General features: G+C 40.4%; 1 protein-coding gene across 2 annotated transcripts in view; it reads right to left on the minus strand.

Annotated features, from left to right (window-relative positions):
- Window positions 1-831: 831 nt before the first annotated feature.
- LOC131394467 (putative adhesion G protein-coupled receptor E4P) overlaps window positions 832-23,765 on the minus strand; it is a 28,693-nt gene continuing 5,759 nt past the window's right edge. Inside the window, exons 4-16 of one of the 2 annotated variants that reach the window (XM_058525840.1) lie at window positions 20,607-20,768; window positions 18,325-18,359; window positions 17,523-17,658; window positions 16,857-16,964; window positions 14,992-15,176; window positions 14,208-14,375; window positions 12,286-12,480; window positions 10,279-10,514; window positions 8,285-8,351; window positions 7,601-7,692; window positions 6,222-6,402; window positions 3,954-4,049; window positions 832-1,547 (exon numbers count right to left, since the gene is read on the minus strand). In XM_058525840.1, coding sequence (XP_058381823.1) covers window positions 1,437-1,547; window positions 3,954-4,049; window positions 6,222-6,402; window positions 7,601-7,692; window positions 8,285-8,351; window positions 10,279-10,514; window positions 12,286-12,480; window positions 14,208-14,375; window positions 14,992-15,176; window positions 16,857-16,964; window positions 17,523-17,658; window positions 18,325-18,359; window positions 20,607-20,768 — 1,772 coding nt within the window. In that variant the 3' untranslated portion in view covers window positions 832-1,436. Of the gene's footprint in view, window positions 1,548-3,953; window positions 4,050-6,221; window positions 6,403-6,643; window positions 6,738-7,600; window positions 7,693-8,284; window positions 8,352-10,278; window positions 10,515-12,285; window positions 12,481-14,207; window positions 14,376-14,991; window positions 15,177-16,856; window positions 16,965-17,522; window positions 17,659-18,324; window positions 18,360-20,606; window positions 20,769-23,765 lie in introns of those variants that run through there. The other variant, XR_009216132.1, reaches the window with a different exon arrangement.

Genomic DNA, 23,765 nt, shown 5'->3' on the forward strand with positions numbered 1-23,765 from the left:
TGTTGTTTTCCGGTGTTTGATGGTTGGCAGGAATAAGCCAGGCTAACTTGGCTTCTCTTTGAGTGTGAGAGCCTAGTGGACTTGTACATGTATTTACAGGTTTAAGGTAACATGTTTACATAAAAAGTGCTCCTTTTTCCTCCATACAGCACACCACAGCAAATAATTCAGAGAGATAAAATATATCACCCCACTCTGAATTTATATATCATATCAGCCTGTATTTATAAATTACCCTTATCACAATATTCTTAGGCTAAATTCCTAACAGCGGAATTTTTAAGTGAAAGCATTATGTACTAAAATATTAAATTTGGTTAGTCAGTGCCAAATTGTCCTCCTGAAACAGGTTGCATTGTATGCAAGTTTTATTCATGTAGATTTGAAACTGCATGATATAAAGTCACACTGCAGGCACGCATTTTGAAACCACGTGAATCTCCCTAAATTTTACCTTTTCAAGAGGAATCACATCATTTAAAAGCCAGCAAATGGAGTGAATCATACACTCTGGTTATATTGAGGCCATGTGGAGGAGATATTTGAGCTGGTGCAGCAGAAAAGCAACACAATCCTTTGTCCATGACCTAAAATTTGCACACAAAATTTCTTCAAATGAATTATGGCTTCTCTTGGCTGCTATTTTAACATTTACCATCATTATAATTTAACACTGTTTTTAAAACATGGTCTAGTAAAAAAGTTATCCATGCATTTATTAATTATAGTGCTGAGAAACACACCTAAAATACAATACGTTTAGAAAATAAATTAAAAATGGTAAAACAAAGCAAATAAGGCCAAACCACTGCTGTGATACTCCAAGCTGTTTTAGTTTGGGAGCACTTACACGAGGACATGTTCGAGATGACACTAAGAAAACAAAATTATCTTTAACCAGGGTATAGGATAGGTTCCAAAAAGTCATCAGGCAATGAAACCAGGGAAGTGCTGATGATCACACTACAAGGTCCTTCCCAGTGACTATGCACCTCTAAGCAGGGATAGTGGTGTACTTTTGCATTGCAAGAATGCAACCCCCTTTTTTATACTTATTCTTATGGAATTATTAAGTTATGCAAATATTAAGTGATGCAAGATCTTTGGGAGCATTAAATGCAACACAGAGGTCAGAGAGGCATCTGTGAGCTGAATCTAGATGTCAGCCAATCAGCTTTGGACAAGATGGTAACAGCTGGAAGAAGAAAATCCACTTATTTCCCTCGTCATTAAAAAGGATTCTTTGAGCATTTAATTGCACGTGATGTACAATACTGGATTCTGGATCTAAGAATTCTCCCATGTGCCCCCTTCTTTCTACGGAGATAGAAGCCAAAATAGAGGAATATGTCAGCACTCATTTTCACAGGGAAGATGGATGGTGGCATTGGTCTCATCCATATGTGACCACGGGTGGGGCGCCATCCATAAGCAGCTCAGCTTCCTGTTCTTTGCCAAGGAACAGCGAAAAGATGAATCTGAGGTGGTGGTTGGACAGATGCAGCGTCTCTTCTGCGATAGGATTCTGATGACTTCCCAAGTCCCTCCTATTCGAGGGGAGAGAATATGGAGAAAAAGTTGAAGAGAAATGAACACCTCAGAGATTAACTAAAACTTCTAGCATGCCTAGAGATGACAAGATAGAATTTCTCTAAGGTCCAAAGCTTGGTTAAGAGGTCCTAATATCTGACTCCTTTTTCCCCCAAACACCGTCTATGACGGTCTGTTTATTTGTTTTATTTTATCCTTTTATGAACATTTACAATATGTTTGCAGTGTGCTGGGCACCATGCTAGGCACTTAATATATATGACCTCATTTAATCTTCACTCTGAGATAGATACTCTTATTATCCACATTTTACAGATGAAGAAACTGAGGCACAGAGACAGTAAGTGGCTAGTGCAAAGTCACACAGCCTGGAAGTGGTGGAGTTGGGATTTGAACCCACACACTTGGGCTACATCTAAACACGACAGTGACGGATCCCTTAAACGCTGCAGAGGATCAATGATGATTGTAAGGTTGAACATGCGCTTTTTAGAATGTAAAGCGTTGTCCAAGGATGAGGGATTAGAATTATCTGCTTCTCGGTAGTCTTTGGGTTCACTCAAAGCAGTGGTTCTCAAACTTTGGTGTGTATGAGAATCACTTAGAAAGCTAATAAATTACACAGAGACGCAGACTCATTCAAGATGGAGCATTACTTGTTAGTATTGTTACTAGCTCTCCAGATGGTTCTGAGAACCACTGAGCTAAATACTCAAATTTTCCCAATTCAAAAAGTTGCTTTTTATACTTCTTTCCTTAGAAGATATAGGACAAGAAACAGCATTGCCTACAGGGCAATATTAAGTATTTTCCCACAGCAACTGTCGTCATGGACTTCCAGGGGCTCTTCTCTTCGGCCCTTGCACTGAACACTTTTGGCGCCAGACTCAGATCCTCTTTCCCAGGCCAGCACACCCACACTGCAGCTGCTGTGAGTTTCAGTTACTAATGACTTACAGCTTCCTCCTTCTCCAGAGAACTGCCTGTAGTCAAAGGAGCTGCCTCTCCAGAAAGGTTAAACCCCATTCCCCAAAGGGCCAATGACTAAACGACAAAAGAGCACAAAATGCTGGCCACTTGTCTCAAGGTGTTTCCAATTCCATGTTCAATTCACACTCCAGAGTCTCCCGTGGGATCAGGCTGAAGCCAGACTCCAACTGGGACCACGTTATTGCTGATATACTCCATCCTGCCTCCCTCGCTCTTCTTCTTCTCTTTCTCAATAAATCACAAGGATTCTAATCTCTGTCTTAGGTTCTGCTTTCAAAGAACTCAACCGAAGGCAGCTCCCCAGGAGACAGCTCAGGTGTGAGGGAACAAGACCACATGCAGGATGAGGAGGAGGTGCAGTGGCTATGCTGGCTTAGAAGCTCCATGTCCTAAATAAAGCTTATATCTCTTGTAACAGCTCCATGGGCATAGCCCCTAGGCCACAGTGTGGGATGAGCCCAGTTACAAGAGTCATAGCACTCAGGAATCTATGGCTTCCCACCAAAGTGCTTAGAGTCTATTCATAGTCCTCCCAATCCAGATAATTTCACAAACCAGGGGTCGTTTTCATCAGATACATCCATCAAGTTTTTACTCAAATGTCAGCTTCTCGTCCAGGCCCGTCGTGGCCACTTATTTAAAACTGAGCTCCTCCCACTCCATGCATTCTTGATTTCTCTTCATTGCTCTTTTTTCTGTAGCTTATATCACTTTGTAACATACTGTATAATCCACTTTTTGTGATTTCTTGTTTGCCTCTCCCCTACAAGAATGTCAGCTCTGTGAGGATGAGGATTTTTGTTCATGTGTCCAGTGCTCTTTCCCCAACACCTAAATCAATGCCTGGCACATACTACACACTCAATCAATATTTGTTAAATGAATGCTGTTAAATAAATTCAAAATTTTCTGTTAATTATCATTGGATATTTGTGGATGGACTGAAGAAGGAAGAGAGAAATAGAGTGAGAAAGAAAGAAAGAGAGAGAGAGAGAGAAAAAGAAAGAAAGAAAGAAAGAAAGAAGGAAGGAAGGAAGGAAGGAAGGAAGGAAGGAAGGAAGGAAGGAAGGAAGGAAAGAGGAAGATGGGAAGAGACAAGAAGGGAGGGAGAGAGAGAGAGACAGAGAGAAAGAAACAAAGAGAGAAAAAGACAGGAAGGAAGGAAAGGAAGGGAGGGAGTTAAGGAAGGAGAAAGAGAGGGTGGGAGGGAGGAAGGAGGCAGGGAGGGAGAGAGAAAGAAAGAAAGAAGAGCTCTTCTGGTTTTGGTCTCAAAAACCAGAAATTTCAGTTGTGTAATGCAGGAATCTAATGCAATTTCTCTTTTCTGTCAGATCAAGAAACCAGGAAGCTCCTGGTACCACGAGATTTTGGTTTCACACAAGAACATGGCACCGCAGAAGAGCTGATCTTACCATTTTGGTGTGGATAGTTGAGAGAGACACTTCAGTGCTTTCAGTTTCACCCCCTTTCCACATTCCACTAAGACATTTCTTGTATTCCATTCGCACCTGAAATTTTGAGGAATATAGAGGCTTGTGTTACATCCAGAGCTTGGTTCAGGAGAAAAGACCCTAAAGTAAGAGACTAAAAATATACATCTAAGCCCTACTCTCTACTGCTCTTTCATTGGTTTTCTGTATAATCTTGGCCATGCTTATGTTGATTCATTTTATTTAAATTCAACTTTCTCAGTTGTAGAAAAGCTGCTTACTAAATGTCAGACACCATATGGACTCTATATATGGTGGTGATGATGGTGATGACAATGATGGTGATGGTGAAGGTGCTAAAGATGGTGGTGATGACAGTGATGATAATGAAAGTTATGATGGTCATGATGATAATGATAATGCAGGTGATGATGAAGATAATGAAGGTGGTGATGGTGATGATGATGAAGGTGATTATGATGGTGATGATGATGGTAGTAATTACAAAAGTGATTGTGGTCATGATAATGATGATAATGCAGGTGATGGTGGTGTTGGTGATCATGATGATGAAGGTCACTATTTATTGAATATAGCCATGTTAAAGGCACTTTATAAACAATGTATCATTTAGTTCTTACATGAGCCCAATGAGGAAGGTACTTCTTTTATCTCCAATTAAAGATGAAGAAGTTGAGGCTCTTGGAGGTAAATTGACTTGTCTAAGGTCACACGGCCAGTGTTCAAAAATCATGTCATTCTTACTCCAGAGCCATGACGCTATCCCCTACAATAAACCACCCCTGTGATTCCATCAGTTGCCTTCTTTTAACCACCTTGACACATTCTTAAAAGATATTTAAGTATTTAACACTCAACATTATTTCATCAAGACACTGAAATTGTATTTTACTTCTTCTGTGTTTGAAGAGTACCAAGAATTAATAAGGCAATAAAAGATGAAAGAGAAATTAATGAAGTGTTAAGATGGTCTCTTTGCCAATCTTAGTTGCTGGTGGTTCCATTTAATAGCAAAGGAAAAAATTCAGGAAAACTGTTCCCAATCTTCTGTAAAGAGTCAAATTATAATAATGACCCTCACTGAGAACTTAATATGTGCCAAGAACTGTGCTAGGAGATTTACATAGCATTATCTCATTTAATTCTCAACTCTGTGAGGTAGGTATTACCACATTTGTGGATGAGAAAACCAAGGCTCAGAGAGGGTAAGCAATCTGCCCAGGGTCACACAGCAACTCACTCAGTGGAAAAACTGGAATTAGAGTTGAAGTCTCTGTGAGATTGTGGTAGATTATGCCAAATATTCCAGTGTCCCTCCCTATAGTATACCTCACTACTGGAGGACTATTCATTCTCTCTCTGGTGAATTCAAGTATGGCCATGTGACTTATTTCGGCCAATAAATGAGAGCTAAGCTGTACTCTGCCATGATCTCCTTTCCCTTTGCCATAAGAATGCCAATGTTCTAAATGAGGGCTGCCCCCTCAGCCTACAATCCAGAGTGAATACAATGTATATCAAGCCATAGCTATATAGCTGGAGTGACAAATAAACCTTTATTGGTGTAAGCCACTGAAATTATAGAGGGAGGGGCTATTTGTTACTGCAGCATAATCTACCTTATCTTGACTCATACATGCTCTGCTATGAACTGAATTGTGTCCCCCCAAAATTCATATGTTAAAGCCCTAACCCCCCAATGTGACTGTATTTGGAGATACGACCTTTATGAAAGTAATTAGGGTTAAATGAAGTCATAAGGTTGAACCCTGATCCGGTAGGATTAGTGTCCTTATAAAAAGAGACACAAAAGCACTCTCTCATTCTCTCTCCCACATAAGGACACAGTGAGAAGGTGGCCATCTGCCAGCCAAGAAGAGAGCTCTCGTGAGAACCTGACTGTACTCACTCTCTACTCTCAGACTTCCAGCTTCCAGAATTGTAAGAAGATAAATTTCTGTTGTCTAAGCCACACAGTCTATGATATTTTGTTATGGCATCCCAAGCTGATGAATGCATGCTCTTGAGAGATATGTCAGAAAGCTAAATGATAGAATGCTAATGAAACCCAGCACACACGGCATACCCAAGCAGCACCTAAACCCTCTTCCCAGAATCAAGACAACCCCAAAATACAAAAACGAAAGGTCAGAGAAGAGTGAGAATGTAAACAACCATTCAACAAGACTTCGGGACTAGGCTGGTGAGAGACAAAATTAGTAGCCTTACCTGGCGATTAAGGAGACAGTGTACCACAAAGAGAAAAAAGCCCTGCAGGACATTGATGATGCTGAATGCGTAGGCAACGACTGATCTGATTGTCTCCCCGACTTCTTTAACCATAAAAAAACCAAGGCCCCAAGGACAGCCCAAGATAAATAGCTGAGCGATGGCTTTAAATGTCATGACTCTGAAAAGGAAAAGAGTGATAATAACTACCATTTATCAGATACTCCCTATTTGTTGGGCACTGTGCTAAATGCTTTGCATGCATTGCCTTAGTTAAACCTCACAACAGCCTTGTGTGGCTAAGTAACTTACAAAAGTCATACTACTTGAGGATGAGGCAGAACCCATGTTTTCAGTCACTGCCTCTGGGAATAACACTTTCTCCCACTCTTTGTAAGTGATTTATCCACAAAGTCTTTTACCTGGACCTGTTGGAAGATTTGTGGAAAGTGCCTTCTAGAGATTTGTATTGAAAAATTTAGATGATGATGATATCGTGGCTTCAGAACATATCGCCGTGTTGGGTTTCTTCAAGCAAAAATTGTGTTTGGTAAAATGGACTGGGGTTGTTGATGGCAACTGGCTGGGAGAGTTGATGCACATGAGTGCGTGTGTGTGTGTTCGCATACACGCACATGCATGAGCCTGCACTCATCCACACACGTGTAGAAGAATGTGGAAACACCAAGACAGGTGACACTCTGACCCTCCTGAAGTAACTGAGAAGAGAGGAAGAAGATGATGAAGAAGAGAGAAGATGAAGAAACTAAGGCTAAGAGATGCTAGGTTGGTCTGATAAGTAGATGAGATCAAAAGCCAGGGTGTGAAGTTGGACAGATATTCTTTTAAGTTTTGTCCACGTGACTCATCAACACAGGTTTTTCCCCACTCATGGACAAGATAATCAGTTTGTTCCTCTTATCAATGGGGATATTAGTAGTGCCCACCACATTGGTTAGAGTTATGAGAATTCAATGAAATAATATTGGTAAATGTCCAGCATCTATTAGGTTCTTCGTTAATATTAGTTGTTATCAGTATTTTTCATAATTTAGATCAGCACCAGTGAGAATTGAGTTTATACAACAAAGGAGAATGGAAACCAAAAGTAGGTGTACTCTTAGGGGGGAAAAGGATAATACTCTTGACATTAATTTTATGTGAAAAGTATACTACACAAAGGAGGCACCCGATGAATATATATTGAATAAAGAGATGGGAAAGTACATTGAGTGGCCTGAAAATTATAGCTTTTCCTTCTTCTGTAAGTTGGCCATCATGTACTCTTTATCCAGCACCAGGAAATTTTATGTCATGTGTTTGAGTGGGTTTTTCTTTCCCAGGCAGATTTGTCCCGCAGGAAAAATCTGGTACCTTACCTGGTATCTTGAATGGTGGAAACTTCTTCATTGAGGGAGGAAAGTTTGCTTCTCAAAATCCACAGAATTTGGAAGTAGAACACCAAGTTTATCTGTGGAAACAGCATGGAAAATTGACTTGGAATTTTCTTTTGAGGCCATGTCATGCAACTGAACTTGAGGTGGACCTAAGAATCTTTTCCCAAAAGAGACAGGCTTCATAAGGATGATATGAACATATGCTCTGGTCTTTTATACAGCACATCGTATATAACCAGTGGCAATTAGTGCTTGATTATGGTGACTATATAATTTATCATACAAACCAAGGCACCTTGAATGTGAAAGAGTGCTATTCATATCTGTACGTGGGCAATAGATATGAATGGGAAGGTCCTGGCAAACAGCAAAACATGTCACTCTATGCAGAGTAGATACTTGCTAAATATTTGTTGAATGAACGAAGGTAGAATTTTTAAAAGAATGCCCGGCAGAGGGTTATATTATATCAAAACAACCAGTGAGATAGAGGGAAGTCAGGGAAAGACATGTGAAAACAGTGTTTCCAGTAAGAGGGGTTGATCACATTACACTATATTTGCTTATCTTCACCTCATTTCCACTTTAGCAGTTAAGAAACATACTCTCTATGCTTGGCCAACCGAAGATAGGCACACCAATAAATATATATCACTGGTCACCTACCAAGATAACGACTGCCACTGGCCCCTTCAAGCTCCAGATGAACCCATTATCAAACTGGAGCCAGCAGCTGTTGAAAGAAAGCTAAGAATTAGCTGCTTTTCCTCAAGAGAAGGCAAAGGACTTGAATTCAGGCTCCTGTAGCAAGATCTGAGCAGTGTTAGTAGGTGATTAGTTCAGACCTGGATTTTAAATAGAATTGGTCATGAGTACTCATCTGACACAAGCTCTGAGTCTCCGTTTCTCCAAGTGTAGAGTGGGGCTAACAGAAGTATTGAAAAGATTAAATGATTACTGTAGCTACAGACCAAGTTGAAGTCAGGTAGTCCTTCTGACTTTGTTCATCTCCTTTAACATTCTGTTAGCTATTCTGGGTCATTTGCATCTCCATGTAAATATTAGAATCAGTTTGTCAATATCCACAAAATAATTTTCTGGGATTTTGATTGAGAACGCATTGAATCCATAGATCAGGTTGGGAAGAATGTTGACTTTGACAATACCGAGTCTTCCTATCCATGAACATGAACTCTGTCCTCATTTTTTTGAATGTTTTTTTATTTTTTTCACCAAGATTTTCCTTGGATAGATCTTGTAGGAAAGATTAAATGAGATAAAGTGCACACAGTTTTTGGATAAGGTTCCTGTCAAAGAGTTAAGGTTCAACAAATGTAGGTATCCTAATAATAACGATTGCTATAGTAAGAAGGAGAGTAAAAACAATATTTTAACTACAGCTATCAAAACTACCAGCACTAATTAAGCATATTCCATATACCAAGTACTTTGTTGCCAAAATACTTTGTATTCTGTCATGACTTATGTTGCCAGAGGAAGTATAACTTATGCTGAAAGGGGACCTGGCTGTATGAAACTGGTAAAAGTAACAAGTGATTGTCAACACTTAGTGGGCACAGAAGCTCCCACACTTAGCTCTATTCCAAGGGTTGCAAACTACGGCCATGGGCCAAATTCAGTTCACCCCTTCTTTTTATAAATAAAGTTTTATGGAAACACAGCCATACCCATTCATTTACATATTGTCTATGACTGCTTTCACACTACAAGTGTAACATTGAGTAGTTGCCACTAAGGTCAAATGGCCTGCAAAGCCAAAAATAGTTACCATCTGTCCCTTTATAGAAACAGTTTGCCAACCCCTGATCTACCCTACCATTATATCTTCAGAATCATTCAGGCAGGACACAGATTTCAAGCTGGAGACAGGGCATCTCTATGACATCAAGAGAGACGGCCTCATACATGTTGTTTTAGCACATGCACACCTACCTCCTAACCCAAGGCCCATTGCCAAAATACTAATTTCTTCAACGATCTTTGCAGAGCTTTGCAATCTTCTTTAGTGAGGCAGAAAAAAAATAGCTATTAAGAGCACTGCCTTGGGAATTCTGACTTATTCTCTGTTTAGCTGTGACCTTGAGAAGGTATTAAATGCACTCAGCCCCATATGCCCTGTGCATGAGGTAATAAACACTGCTGACATCACAGGGTCATGGAGAGAATGAGTTGAGATACTGCACATAGGAAGTACTTTCTCTGAGGCATCACAGGCCTTCAAGAATTATTGCTATTGTTGCTATTCTTTACGTTTTGGAGATTAGCCTCAACCTATTCAACCTAGGCTTTCAGAACCCTACAGAACATAGAACCCACAGGTGCTTAATGTGTGGTCATGGATACGCTTTACCTGTCCCTGAATTTCCTGAAGTTGTATTCAAAATTTTGTGTGTATGTACATTTGTCTGGGGAAATAGGCCCTGTATTTCACCAAAATTCTCAAAGGGATCTCATCCCAAAGATGCTGAGAACCACTGCTCTAAGGACTTCCAAGAGAAAATAGAATTCAGACTTAAGGAAGGACTTAAGTTTGAATTGTAATTCACAATTGCAAAATGGACTTAAAATTTCTTTTTGATTTCAGTTCATATATTGGCCATGGACACCACTTCCACCATAAATGCTTCCATTGCGCTTACTAAGTGAAGGTTCCATAATTTTTGTGTCCTACTAATGCAGACACGGCCACAATCAGAGCTGGAATTCCGTAGCCGAAAGAGTACATGAACTTCTTCTTGAATCTGCCTGCACTGGTGTAGTTGGCCACCTTGAGATTCCTAACAGTGAGGAAGAGGTGCAGCCCTTCGAGGAGCATCCAGGTGAAGGAGGCCAAGGAGAGATAGTGCAACATCGCCGCAATGATGGAGCACAGCACCTGGAGGGGAGAGTAGAGTTAGGAACGTGGAGCCGATGAGGTCTGTACCTGATCATATGTTCCGTACTTACCATTTCCTGGATGCTGGCCTGGAATATCAATTCCCAATACCTGTGACATTTTGTGTAGGGGAAACATATTTTCTAGGGGCTTTGACTAGCCATTGAAATCTGCTAACCCCATGCATAGGATGGGCCAGAAGTGCCAAGGAATGAATGCCGCGGGAGCAGCCCTCAAATCCATGATGAAGGAGAATTGGCAAATAAATACTCCATTGCTCTTGCTCATTCGGTGGGTGTGATGGTTAACCTTAAATGTCAACTTAACTGGGCTAAGGGATGTCCAGATGGCTGGTAAAACATTATTTCTGAGTGTGTTTGTGAGAGTGTTTCTGGAAGAGATTAGCATTTGAATCAGTAGACTGAACAAAGAAGATCACCATCACCAATGAGGGTGGATATCATTCAATCCTTAAGGGCCTGAACAGAATAAAAAGTTGGACGAAGGGAGATTTTTCTCTCTCTGCTTGAGCTGGGACATCCATCTTCTCCAGCCCTTAGACATCGGTGATCCAATAAAATTTTATTTACAAAAACAGATGGTGGGCCAGATCTGGCCTGAGTAGAGTAGTCTGCCAACCTCTGCTCATTTTCAAATGAAGAAACTGAGGCCCAGAGAGGTTAAAATCTCACCCAAGATCACACAGCTAGTGAAAAATAAAAATGGATTTAAAACCCAAATTGTCTCCAGAAAGCTTACTTACTCTTAACCACAGCACCATACTGCCTCTCAGGAGAAAAAAAAATGGGGCTCTCATAAGCTTCTGGCTGTGAGATCATAGTTTTTAGGGTTAAAAGGAGCCTTGGAGAATATCTAGTTCCAATTCTTCCTGGATATGATGATGCTGATGATGCTGCTGCTGCTAATGATGATGAAGATAAAAGCTAACACTGTTCTCTGAGTGATTAATCCAGACTCTTTCTGTGTTTTATCCTGCTAAGTCCTTACTAGAGTCCTATGATGATGCCCAAGTTTTAGAGAGGAAGTTTAAAATGGAGAAATTACTTCAACAAGGTCATATAGCAAGTAGAATGAAGAGTAGAGATTCAAGTGCAGATTAGTGTGGCGAAGTCACTGTCCACCAAAAGTTCAAGCCTCCTTCCACCCCCAATTCTGGAATATAGATTTGTCACTAGGATGTGACTTCCCAACCAGGGACCACATTTCCCAGCACCCCTTTCAGTTAGGTGTGACTATGTGACTGAACTCTAGCCAATAGAATATGAGAGGAAGTGATATGCACCACTTCCTGAAGTGGCCCATATAAACCTCCCTGATAGGAGTCTACCATGCTGCTTTTCTCTTTCCAGTTGGCTAAAATGGAAAGGATCCCAGGGTGACCTTGGAAGCTGGATATGGAAGACAGAAGAGCTCCATCAGCCTGAAGTTGGAGGATAGACACTCTTCAAACCTATTTGCTCATACATAGGGAAAAATTAACTACTTTTGTGATAAGCCATTGGTATTTTGGAGTTTACTTGTTACAGCAACTATTGTAACCCTATCTAATACCATCTCAATCTCTTTGCTAAATTGACCCTCAGAAACTATGGGTCTCGTTCAAAGTTATACAGGAGGAGAGCTGAAATTGGAACACTTGCTTTTTCCTCTTACATCATCACTGCTGATTATTGCCTCTCTCCCCATCTTTCCTCAAGAAAGATGGCTGGATTTGATTATGACAACAAGATAATTTGGTTAAATCATATACCTCAGGCTCAGTTTTATCAATCCCTGTGAGGAAGAGGAGGTGGGCCAGGAAGAGGCAGATGGAGAGCTGCAGGTGAAGGGTGGTGCTGGTGTTCTGGATGGGTCGGCAGAAGAGGAAGGTGAGGACTGCCAGGAGGAGACACAGCAGAGAGAGGCTCAGTCCCACACAGGTGATCACAGCCAGAACAGGATCCACCTACGAGCCACCAAAGGAGGAATCGGTTATAGTTCCCAACTCTGCATTTATGTTCCTGATGGAAAGTCAGGTGGGTTTCCCAGTTCACTCCCTCAGACAAGTGACTTGATGTTCCCATTTCAAAATAGGGATACTAATAACATTTACCACACAGAGCTGTTGAAAAACTGAAACCACTAGACTGGCACTGTCCAATAGAAATATGTGAGCCACATGTGTAACTTTAAATTTTCTAGTGGCCATATTTTTTAAAATGTAAAAAGAAACAGGTCAAATTAATTTAATAGTATATGTTCAAAATGTTATCAGTTCAATGTGTTGAATGTAATGTAATCAATATAACAAAATATAATCAGTTCAAATTACAATCAATGTAAAACAAGTATTAATGAAATATTTGATATTCTTTTTTCCATATTAAGCCTTTGAAATCCAGTGTATATTTTACACTTACAGCACATCTCAATTCGGATGGTATATTTTCAATGGTAAAAGTGAAATGTAGTCCTTCTAAACAGTAAAGTTGTGTTTAATGGAAAAATATTATACACCGCTTCTTAATTTAAATAAATTAAAATTAAATAAAATTTGAAATTTGGTTCTTCAGTAACACTAGCCACATTTCAAGTGTTCAATCGCCACATGAGGCTGGTGATCCTACTGGACAACACAGTATTTAAAAGTAATCTCTATGGGGGCCGGCCCCGTGGCTTAGCGGTTAAGTGCGCACACTCCGCTGCTAGAGGCCCGGGTTTGGATCCTGGGCACGCACTGCTTCTCCGGCCATGCTGGGGCCGCATCCCACATACAGCAACTGGAAGGATGTGCAGCTATGACATACAACTATCTACTGGGGCTTTGGGGGGGAAAATAAAAAAAGAAATCTCTATGAAGGTTGGTATTTCCTTATGTGTCTTGTTCGCTGCTGTATCCCCAATGCCTAGAATAGCATCTGGCATACAGTAGGCACTCATATATGAACTTGTTGAATGAATAAAATGAGGCCATGCATTTAAATATGCAATATAATGGTTGTCATACAGTAAATATTCAATAAATTGGAGCTAAAAAGAAATAGAGGAAGAAGTCAGGTAAATTTCTTTAAACCTGAGTTATCCTAGACATGGTTGGGACCTAGGAAGTTTAGGGGATTATGCTTTTTCATTGGTGACAGTCAGTTGCCTTCCTTCTGATCTGCCCAGGAAGGTTTAGCTGTAACTCTTTGTTGCAGAGTAATGGATGTTTTTGAACCCAAATCACCTTGGACCTTTCTACTGTAGGGTCTGATAACGCAACTTTCCAATGTCTGGGAACTTTTTCTACTAGCTCAAGCTCACTCTGCCCATGCCCATGGGAGCATCAGAGAATTAATGTCCCCTAGATGCAGCTTTCAACAGTGACTGAAGGGAGGTGGTGGGTGTATAAACACTTCAGCTCTCTCGCTGTTCAGTTAATATGACTCTGAAGTGTGTCTTCTACATTAACACCCAGAGTCCTCCAGAGGGAATTAACTGTCGGTAACCCACAGTGGTAACTGGCTTGATAATGCTCTCTGCATTGGCATTCTTTCTCTTCCCCATTTCACTTCCCCAGTCTCCTACTGGTGCTTCCTGGAATTACCTTCCACGTGACTCCTTATCTTAGAGGCTTTTTCTAAGACATGGAAAGGACCTCCCAGCTTCCTAGACACAATCAGATTCACAGGAGGAGACCTTGAATCTTGGTACCTTGGGAGCAAGAGCCATGAGTACAGCAAAGCTGGAAAGGTGGAAGCACTTGCATTTGGTGTAAGAATCGTTGCTGCCCGCATGAGAGCAGCCTTCCATCGACCAGCTGCCCCCCTCCTCCGATCCTTCCCAGTAGACACAGAAATATTTTGTTCTTGCACCACCGGGCTGGAAAGAGAATAGCATAAAAGTGTGTCTCTGGTTTTATCATTTCAGCTTCATAGGTTAGTCACAGATTCACTGGGTTGGAAACTGGATTGGAAAAAATCTTATCATCTGGAACAATTGTGTGGAAGAGTTCCATACCACCACGTCTGCTGTGGGGTTTATTCCTCATTCATTCTGCCCTTCTCTGGTCACCTCAGAGCCCCAGGAGTTGACCCGTATGAACTGATTCACCTGGGCTCCTTGTCATTGGTGGAACCAATGAGAAGAACTGGTGAGAGATCATTGGATGAGAGGAGAAGGGGGTCAGGTATTTCTTCCAGACTCTTTTTCTGCTCCAGGCTATCTCTACCTCCAGCAGGTCAATCCCTCTTCCATGCCTCTAGCTCTCCTAGGCTTAATACTGTTCATCCCCCCATTCCCTTTTTGGCTCCAATGTGATAATAGCTTCCCTTGGTGGCAGTCTCTGAATGCATCCACATTTATTGTCAGTTCTCTTCACTCTAAATGATCAAAGTTGGATTCACTTCCCTCCCAGTGATAGTGGGTTCAGTGAAAGTGACTGATAATACACCCCTTTAAGTTAACGTATAGAGGACCAGCCGTGGGTTTCGCTCACCTGAGTATGTTGGAAGGTCAGGAATACAGGTTCAGACAGAGAAACCTTTTCCTTCACACCAATGGTGCCACTCACAATACGAGAGTTCAGTTTCACTTCCTTTGCCCCTCTTCTATCACTAAAAAAGGATCCATTCAGAATATCCCCAAGAGATCGATAAGTGATAAACGCAACTGCACTCCTATCTGAGAAAATGGGAGAGAAATCATTTTGGAGGGTGTCTATGGTTTGAGAAACGGTGCACTAGAGTTTTGTGTGAGTCATGAGACAAACATAATGTATAGACAAAATCACTCTTGGAAATCCCTTACATTGCCCAATCAATGCATTACATGTGGTTTAGCATTTTGTGTATGTAATACATATTGTAACGCACCACACATTATAAAGGATATATATGCAACATATCCCATCTATGTGTTGTAAAATACATATGAGCCCTTAGACATCAAAATCAGAGTCGTGAGGCAAGATGTTTGTCCTCAGAAGGTGGAATTGAGTGGGATGAGGAAACTACATATTCTCATCTTTGATCTCAAGCTTACTCCGGGTTATCTAGTTTAGTGGGACCCATTCGATTTAATTCACTCTCTCATTCTCCTTCCTTCCCTCCCTCTCCCTCTCTCTCTGCCTCTGTCTCTCTCCCTATTTCACTCTCTCTTTCTCCCTTCTGTCCTTTTCCAATCCCCTTTTCATGCAAGAATAATTTATTTCACAGAAGTTAAATGCACATATGATGCTCTGTAGCATGATGCAGTGTTTCTTAAATTGCAATTATGTGCTCATGTGCTACCATTCCAGTTTTAGCCAAAGTCACTTACCACCTGTATTATTACTTATTCTGTTTAAAAATCAACTGATTTTTATATCTTTTTACCTCCCTTGCCTCCATTCTATAGCTCACAGTAAGGAGTGAAAATTAATCAGTAGCCGGAAATTTTCTGGAGGTAATATAGCAGGTATTTCACTCTCTCAAGGTAACTGTGTCTTTCTTTTTGAGAAATTTTTCATGCTTTCATTCACTAATATATTTATTCATTTATTAATCACATATTTATTAAGCATCTACTGTGTGCCAGACAGTGTTCTAGGCATTGGGGTACAGCAGTGAACAAAACAGGCAGAGACCCTGCTGTCAGAGAGCTGACATAATGGGAAAGATGGACAACAAACAAATAAATAAATTAGAAAAATATTACATAATGTGGATGCTGTGCAGAGACTTAAGTGAGGTGATGGAATAAAGCAGCCTACCACAAAATTTGGTGTACATGAGTACACCAAATCCAGCCCACCACCTATTCTTGTAAATAAAGTTTTGTTGGCACACAGTCATACCCTTTCATTTACATATTGCCTATGGCTGCTTTCCCACTACAATATCAGAGTTAAGTAGTTATAATAAATATCATCTAGCCCCAAAAGTCAAAAACATTTACTTTCTGGTCCTTTTACAGAAAAAGTTTTCCAACTTGTGGGATAGAGGAAGACTGGGTGGCTATTTTAAATAGGATGACCATAAAATGCTTCCCAAGGGAAGGAGTGTTTGAGGCAACATTCATCTGCTATCGTTGAGTGTTACATTTTCAGACCCTCACATGGAAACAGGGCATGCACCAGCCTGTCCCTTTTAAAGAAGCATGTCAAGATATCCTTGTTTGACCCTCAGTGTGTGTCACAAAGTACACACAAATTGTGTCCCCAAAATTGCCTGGTTGTGATCAAGGCAGATCTTTTAACTTCACTGTATAGAATCCTCCTGCTTTGAAAACTCTGTAAGTCCCCACCTCTTGGAAAGTCACCTAGAAGTGAGATGACAGTGCCTAGAATTTGGAGGTCAAGAAAATCCATCTGAGGCACAGTACCTCTTGTGGTTCCTTTGAAAGCATCAGTGCAGTCAATATGCATTGTGTTATTTCCAGCTTCCAGAAGAATCTTCTCATTTGTCTCATTGCACATCTTGGTTTCATAGACTGGAAACATTGAAAGTGAGTGCTGCTTTGTTCACTTCTCATGGCTAAGAAACTTGTTGAAGAACTCCCTTCTTTGAAAGACCTTTTACTGGTGATTTCATTTTCTGCATGCAAGATAGACCAGATGGCACTCCCCTCCACATTTCTGGCTGGTGGGGATGAAATGGTCAAAAGGCCTAAGCAACACACACTGGCCACACAACCCAGGGGAAGAGAGGAGACGGCCATGTTTCCCAGAGTGGAACTAGGGTGGGCAAGCTTAGCTTTTACCATAAAATATTTAAAGGGCAAAAAAATTTTAAATCATGTGTACTGGAGTACCTGATGAGTCGGGGAGCTTAATTTTTTAAGAGAAGCTAAGCATTTAAAAGTTTTCCAAGGAAACAGTCATCTAGGAGAATATCTTCTGCATTTGGGAAGAATCCTATGAGTGAACTCTCTTCACGCCATATAAACATATAAACACAAGCTCTGATGAAAGATATAAACACAAGCTCTGATGAAAGATCATCCTCATAAAATTTTTTGGTCATAAGGAAAATGCTCAGTGTTTCTTACCTATGTCGAACATGGAATTTTCATGCTTTCCTGGAGAAGCAAAACTCTGATTCCATATGGTTAATTCCATGCTTTGAAGCAGTTGGGTAGCCTGTTTTGCAATGTACTCTTTGCTTCCATTGTTCCTCAGAATTTCCTTTCAAAGAAATAAATCTAATTATGTAGAGTCTTACTGAAACTTAAGAAAGCAGGAATATACATAAGTGTGGTTGGGTGAGCCCAGAAGGCAGCAATATTTAATAAGGTGCCACTAGACTCTGTGCTGTCAACCTGATATGTGTGTTCTCATTTATCACACACAGCCCTGTGAAGGGTGTATCGTTATCTCCATGGTATTTGTGAGAACATGAAGGCTTAAAGGATGAGATGTCTGGAACCTATAGAGAATGACTTATGGAGAAAGATAGGGAATGGGAAGTGGTGAGAGGGGTGGAATGAGGCTCGAGATGCTTCCTGCAGTTCTTTGAATGACAGCTGAGGCATTTAAACCCTTTACCAGGGCTTCTCAATCTCTATTGATATTGAGGCCAGGTAATGGTTGTGGGAAGCTGTCCTGGGAATTGTAGGATGTTTAGAAGCATTCCTGATCTCTACCCACTAGAAGCTACTAGCACTCTGGTTGTGACAACCAAAAACATCCCCAGACATTGCCAGATGTCCCCTGGGACAGAGGACAAAATCATTCCTGAGTGAAAACTGCTGTATCCTAAAAGTCATAGGGAACCATAATAGTATTTAAGCAGGAGAATGACATGGTAAGACCAACTGGCTGTTTCCCAAACCTAGGCTTCACTTTCCTCACCCACATTTCCACCGATGGTGTCTTCTTACTGGAGTTCTCTGAGGAAGAAAAGACGCTGTTAAATGGAGTATGGGAGGTAACACACCCTGGCTCCCATCCCTTCTTCCAATCACCCTCAAGTTTGGTCTTTCCTTGATACTTCCACAACTTATCCTAATATCCCTCTAAGAAATCCCAAATGTCTTCTACAGTAGAATTGTCAAACGGAATTAGGATGGAGCCTCAAATTCAATAATTCAGTCGATAGTATTTATGGAGCCCCTACTAAAAGCCAGTCACGATGCTAAACCTTATGGATATAGGTTGATAAAGAGACAAAGGGTATTCCCTTGTGGGGTGTACTGTCTGGCAGGAAAGTCAATAAGAGAATAAGGACAAATAAATACGTGATTGCAAGGATCCAACATGTTTTAATAAATATGACGTGATGACTTGGGAGTATAAAGAAGAGGGGCCCCGCACATCAGGGGTGCAGAGAAGGCTTCCTGAAGGAATGGGTGTTAATTGAGTTCATAATATAGAAGCAGTAATAATACCTGCACAATCTATAAAGTGCCTTCATATATACTATCTCTTTTAAAGGGACACAGAAGATTCTAGAACAGAGTTATGAAAAATAATAGCTAATATTTATTGAGCCTTCCTAGGTCCCTAGCACTGCACTCAATATTTTACCCGACTTAATAATCATTGGTGAGGTGCATTCACTCCCTAAGGCTGCTGTAACAAAGTACCCCAAACTGGGAGGCTTAAAACAACAGAAATTTATTCTCTCATGGTTCTGGAGGCTAAAATCCAAAATCAAGGTTTCGGCAGGCTATGGTCTTTCTGAAGGCTCTAGGGAAGATCCTTCTTTTCTTCTCCTAGCTGCTGGTGGTTGCCAGCAATCTTTGATGTTTGTTGGTTTATGGCAGCATAATCCCAATCTATGCTTCTGTTTTTCACGCATCCCTCTGTGTGTGTGTCTCTATGTCCAAATTTCCCTCTTCTTATGAGGGCACTAGTCATCTTGGACTTAGCGCCCATCATAATCTAGTATGACCTCTTCTTGATTTGATTATATCTGCAAAGACCCTATTTGCAAATACAATGACATTCACAGGTTCCATGAGTGGACATGAATTTACGGAGATGAATATATGAAGTAAGAAGGTTTCTGAAATGACTCTCAATGACCCCTACCTCACACCCCTTTATTCACACCCTTGTGTAAACTCCTGCCCTGCCTCGTCACATCTGACATTAGATTATAGAAGACCATGACTTCTGTTTCATTCACACTCTCTTTCTGGCTATTCTCATGGGTTGGCTATAATAAAGCAAGCTAGAGAGGTTGACATATTGAGGACGGAGGGCAGCTTCTCATCAACCACCAGAGAGGAACTGTGGCCTTCAGTCCAACAGCTTTCAAAGAACTGAATCCTCCCAGCAGCCGTGTGAGTGAGCTTGGAAGCAGATCTACCCCCAGATGAGCCTTCAGATGAGACTTCAGCTCTGGCCAACACTTGGATTATAGTTGTGAGAAACTCTGAAACAGGGGGCCCAGGTAAGCCATGCCCCAATTTCTGGCCTACACAGACTGTGAGACAATAAATATATGTTGTTTTAAGCCACTAACTTTGGGGTAATTTGTTACACAGCAACACATAACTAATACAGTAGATGCTATTATTATTCCCACCTACAGATGAGGCATATAGAAGTTAAGTCATTACCTAAAAGTTAGGTGGTAAGTGGTAGAGCCAGAAATTAAATCCAATCTGTCTAACCCAAAACCTGGAATTATACTAGGGATGAGCAAATAAGTAAATACTGTATATTGGATAGTGAGAACCAGGTTTCTCAGTGTTGGAGAGAGAAGTTACAAATAAGGAAAGAGGGAAGGTTAGATCAAGCCCTGGTGTTGTATTGGAATCAGAGTTATCAGTATAAACTCATGGGTTTTTGTATATAGACAGATAGATAGATATAGAAATTGAAATTTAAAGTGAATGAAAGAGATACAAGTAGAGAAGTCCAGTAGAAAATTAGAAATGTCATTTTCAAAGCCCAGGAAAGAGATCCAGGCAGGAGATAAAAATTTGTAAGGTTTGTACTTAGAGATGGTGATTGATGCCATGGGCTTGAATGAGATCTCCTGGGAGAAGATTACAAAGGGCAACAATGGATTGAAGGGTGAGGATCAGGACAGATCTCTACTCTCTTACTCTGGACTGAAATTGGTGGAACGCTCAAAGGCTCTCCCTCCACCTCCTTTTTCTTGGTGGAAAAGGGTATTTGGAGGTTCTTATCATGACAGTCTGAATGATTCAATTTAATGAAAGCAACCATCCAGTTGAGTATAGGGTAATTTGGGACACAGCTGCAGTAGTAACTTCCAATTATATTTATGCAGTATGATATCACTTTGCACTTTGCCAGTCCAATCTTACACTCATCAATATCTGTGAATCAAGAGAAAATATCATTGTTCGTTCTCATAGAACTAAACCATTTTCCCTAGCCTGTGCAATCTGAACTAAACCATTTTCCCTAGCCTGTGCAATCTCTACTACCCAACATGGTTCATAAATGTACCCCAAACAACACTTCCTGTTCTTGGATAAGATGACTCAACATTATAAAGATGATAGTTCTCCTTAAGTTAACTTAGAAATCCAATACAATGCCAATAAAAAATATCTACGCATATTTTATGGAGTGAGACAAGTTGATACTATCAAGCAAGAATAACCAGAAAAACTACAAGGCGGGAACTAGCCTTTCCAGACATTAAAACATACTATAAAGCCTCAATAAAACAGTGAAGTGCTGGTGCATGAATAGATAAATAGACTAATGGAATAGACTAAAAGTCCAGAGATAGACCCAAGTACATATGGAGCTTTAGAATATGATAACGGTGGTATGTCAAATCACTGAAGTGAGGATGGAACTTTTTAAATGCTTGAATCACCCAGTTTATTAAATCAATTTAAAACACACAGTAGCAAAAGGAAAGAGATAAGATAAGTGAATAAAGTTACGTATAGCTTAACGATGGGGATATGTTCTGAGAAATGCGTCATTAGACAATTTTGTCATTGTGCAAACATCATAGAGAGTACTTACACAAACCTAGATGGTATAGCCTACTACACACCTAGGCTCTATTGTACTAATCTTATGAGACTCCTGTCGTATATGTGGTCTGTCATTACTGAAATATAGTTACGCAATGCATGATTGTATAATATTAGGAAAAAGTGCAAGTGAGATGAACGGACTAGACTACTTAAATCCTGGCCTATGCAAGGTTCATATGTTCTGCATCTGCCGGCCACATCAGCTTTGGCCACTGATGGACTAGAGTTGAGGTTCAAGCAAAGGAAGACACAGACAGAAGGTGTCCTGAGCCTATGACTCACACTTATTCTCTCTGTTGGAAGGACGCAAGACAAGTACACGTGTCCAATAGCTGTAGCTTGCTTATTAGTCTGCTTAACACCTATAGGTTTTATTTGGGCTATGGGTTTAGGTGTTTTGAGCAGAGGATATATGAGCCAGAATAGTTACCACCATGAGTGACTGAATTAAAACCTCAAAAATATTAAGTGCTCTTGTATATCCTGTAGATAATGTATATCTTGGGCAATAAATGCCTCTTATATACCTGATTTGTCATGAATATTTAGTACCTAGGTGTCTCATATATATTTATTGCTTCATGAATATTACCATTGGCCTTTCCATTCCTTTCTATCTACGTTTAACACACACATGCTCTACCTACTGTTTACATTTAACACATCTTATGAGTTTCATATATCACATTTGTTTTTTTACTTTTCTTCTGCAGCAGAACCGAATGTTCTCAAACAGTATGACAAATGCACCTTACATATTTTCACATGATTCGCTTCTCTAGAGTGCCCTTCATCCTGGTCAGGATGGATTTTTAAATAAGATGTAATGAGACCTGCACCTCACCATTCTCAAGAATAAACTACATGAATCGGAGATATAAATGTAAACATGGAACCATACAATTACTAGAATTAAACATAGATAAATTCTTCTTTAATCTCTGTGTAGGGAAAGGCATTTTAATGATGACTTAAAATCCTTGATAAACTTACTTACATTAAAAACAATTTATTTAATCACATGGGTAAAATATATATAAGCAAACTCCAAAGGCGATGGACAAACAGGGAGAAAATATTTGCAATGTATACTATAGACAAAGGACTAACATCTCTAACAGGTAAAGAACTCAAAAATGGAGAGACAAAGAAACAAAACCTCAATAGAAAAATAGGGATAAGACATGAACAGATAATTCACAAATAATTATAACATAAATTATGGCCTTCTAACATAAAATGTTCAGTCATATTGATAGTGGTGATGGTTGCACAACAATGTGAATGTATTTAATACTACTGAAAGATACATATAAAAATGGTTAAAATGGTAAATTGTATCTTATGTATATTCTTCCACAACAAAATAAAATATATCCTAAATGGTCTACTGTTTTTTGCTTCACCTTCTGAATTTACACAACAACTCCATCAATCAGATATCCAGTTTCACCAATCAGATATTCAGGAGTGGTATTTCCCTCTAGTATTCAAATTGACTGTTAGAATTTGTGGAAATGAGAAAGGATTTTGGCTGGAGGACATGGGAGTAGTGAAAAGCGAAACTGGAAAACTAAGTTGGAGCCAGATAATGGAAGATATTGAGTGTCAAGATATTAATTAATTCATTTGTTCTCTTGGTGAACTCATTTTTTTTTTTCTGAGGACGATCAGCCCTGAGCTAACATCCGTGCTAATCCTCTTTTTGCTGAGAAAGACCGGCTCTGAGCTAACATCTATTGCCAATCCTCCTCCTTTTTTTTTTCCCCCAAAGCCCCAGTAGATAGTTGTACGTCATAGTTGCACATCCTTCTAGTTGCTGTATGTGGGATACGGCCTCAACATGGCCTGAGAAGCAGTGCGTCGGTGCACGCCCGGGATCTGAACCCAGGCCGCCAGTAGCAGAGCACGCGCACTTAACCTCTAAGCCACAAGGCCGGCCCATTTTTATTGGGCATCTGCTATGCGACATTGTTCCCTGTCCTAGGCATACGGCAATAAACAAATCAGATATGACCCTTGCCCTTGTGGAATTCTCAAACAAACAAACAAAAAGCACCAGTGCTTGAGACTTCAAGAAGCCAGCGTCCTGGGAACTCTGTCTCCCTCTAAGGAAAAACCAAATCAGTATCAGGGATCATCAAGCCAGCATTAGGATGAAAGTAGAGGGGGGACAAGGGCTAGGGACTTCTCTAAGGACATTGAAGCACCTCTGACATTTTTCATCTTGTAATATTATACCATCATTGCAGCACCAGAACCCCTATGTAATACAGTGTTCGGGGCTTAGAAAGATGCCCCTGACCCCTTCCAAAC

Source organism: Diceros bicornis, chromosome 30 (genome assembly GCF_020826845.1).
Source record: "Diceros bicornis minor isolate mBicDic1 chromosome 30, mDicBic1.mat.cur, whole genome shotgun sequence".
Classification (NCBI taxonomy): Eukaryota; Metazoa; Chordata; class Mammalia; order Perissodactyla; family Rhinocerotidae; genus Diceros; species Diceros bicornis.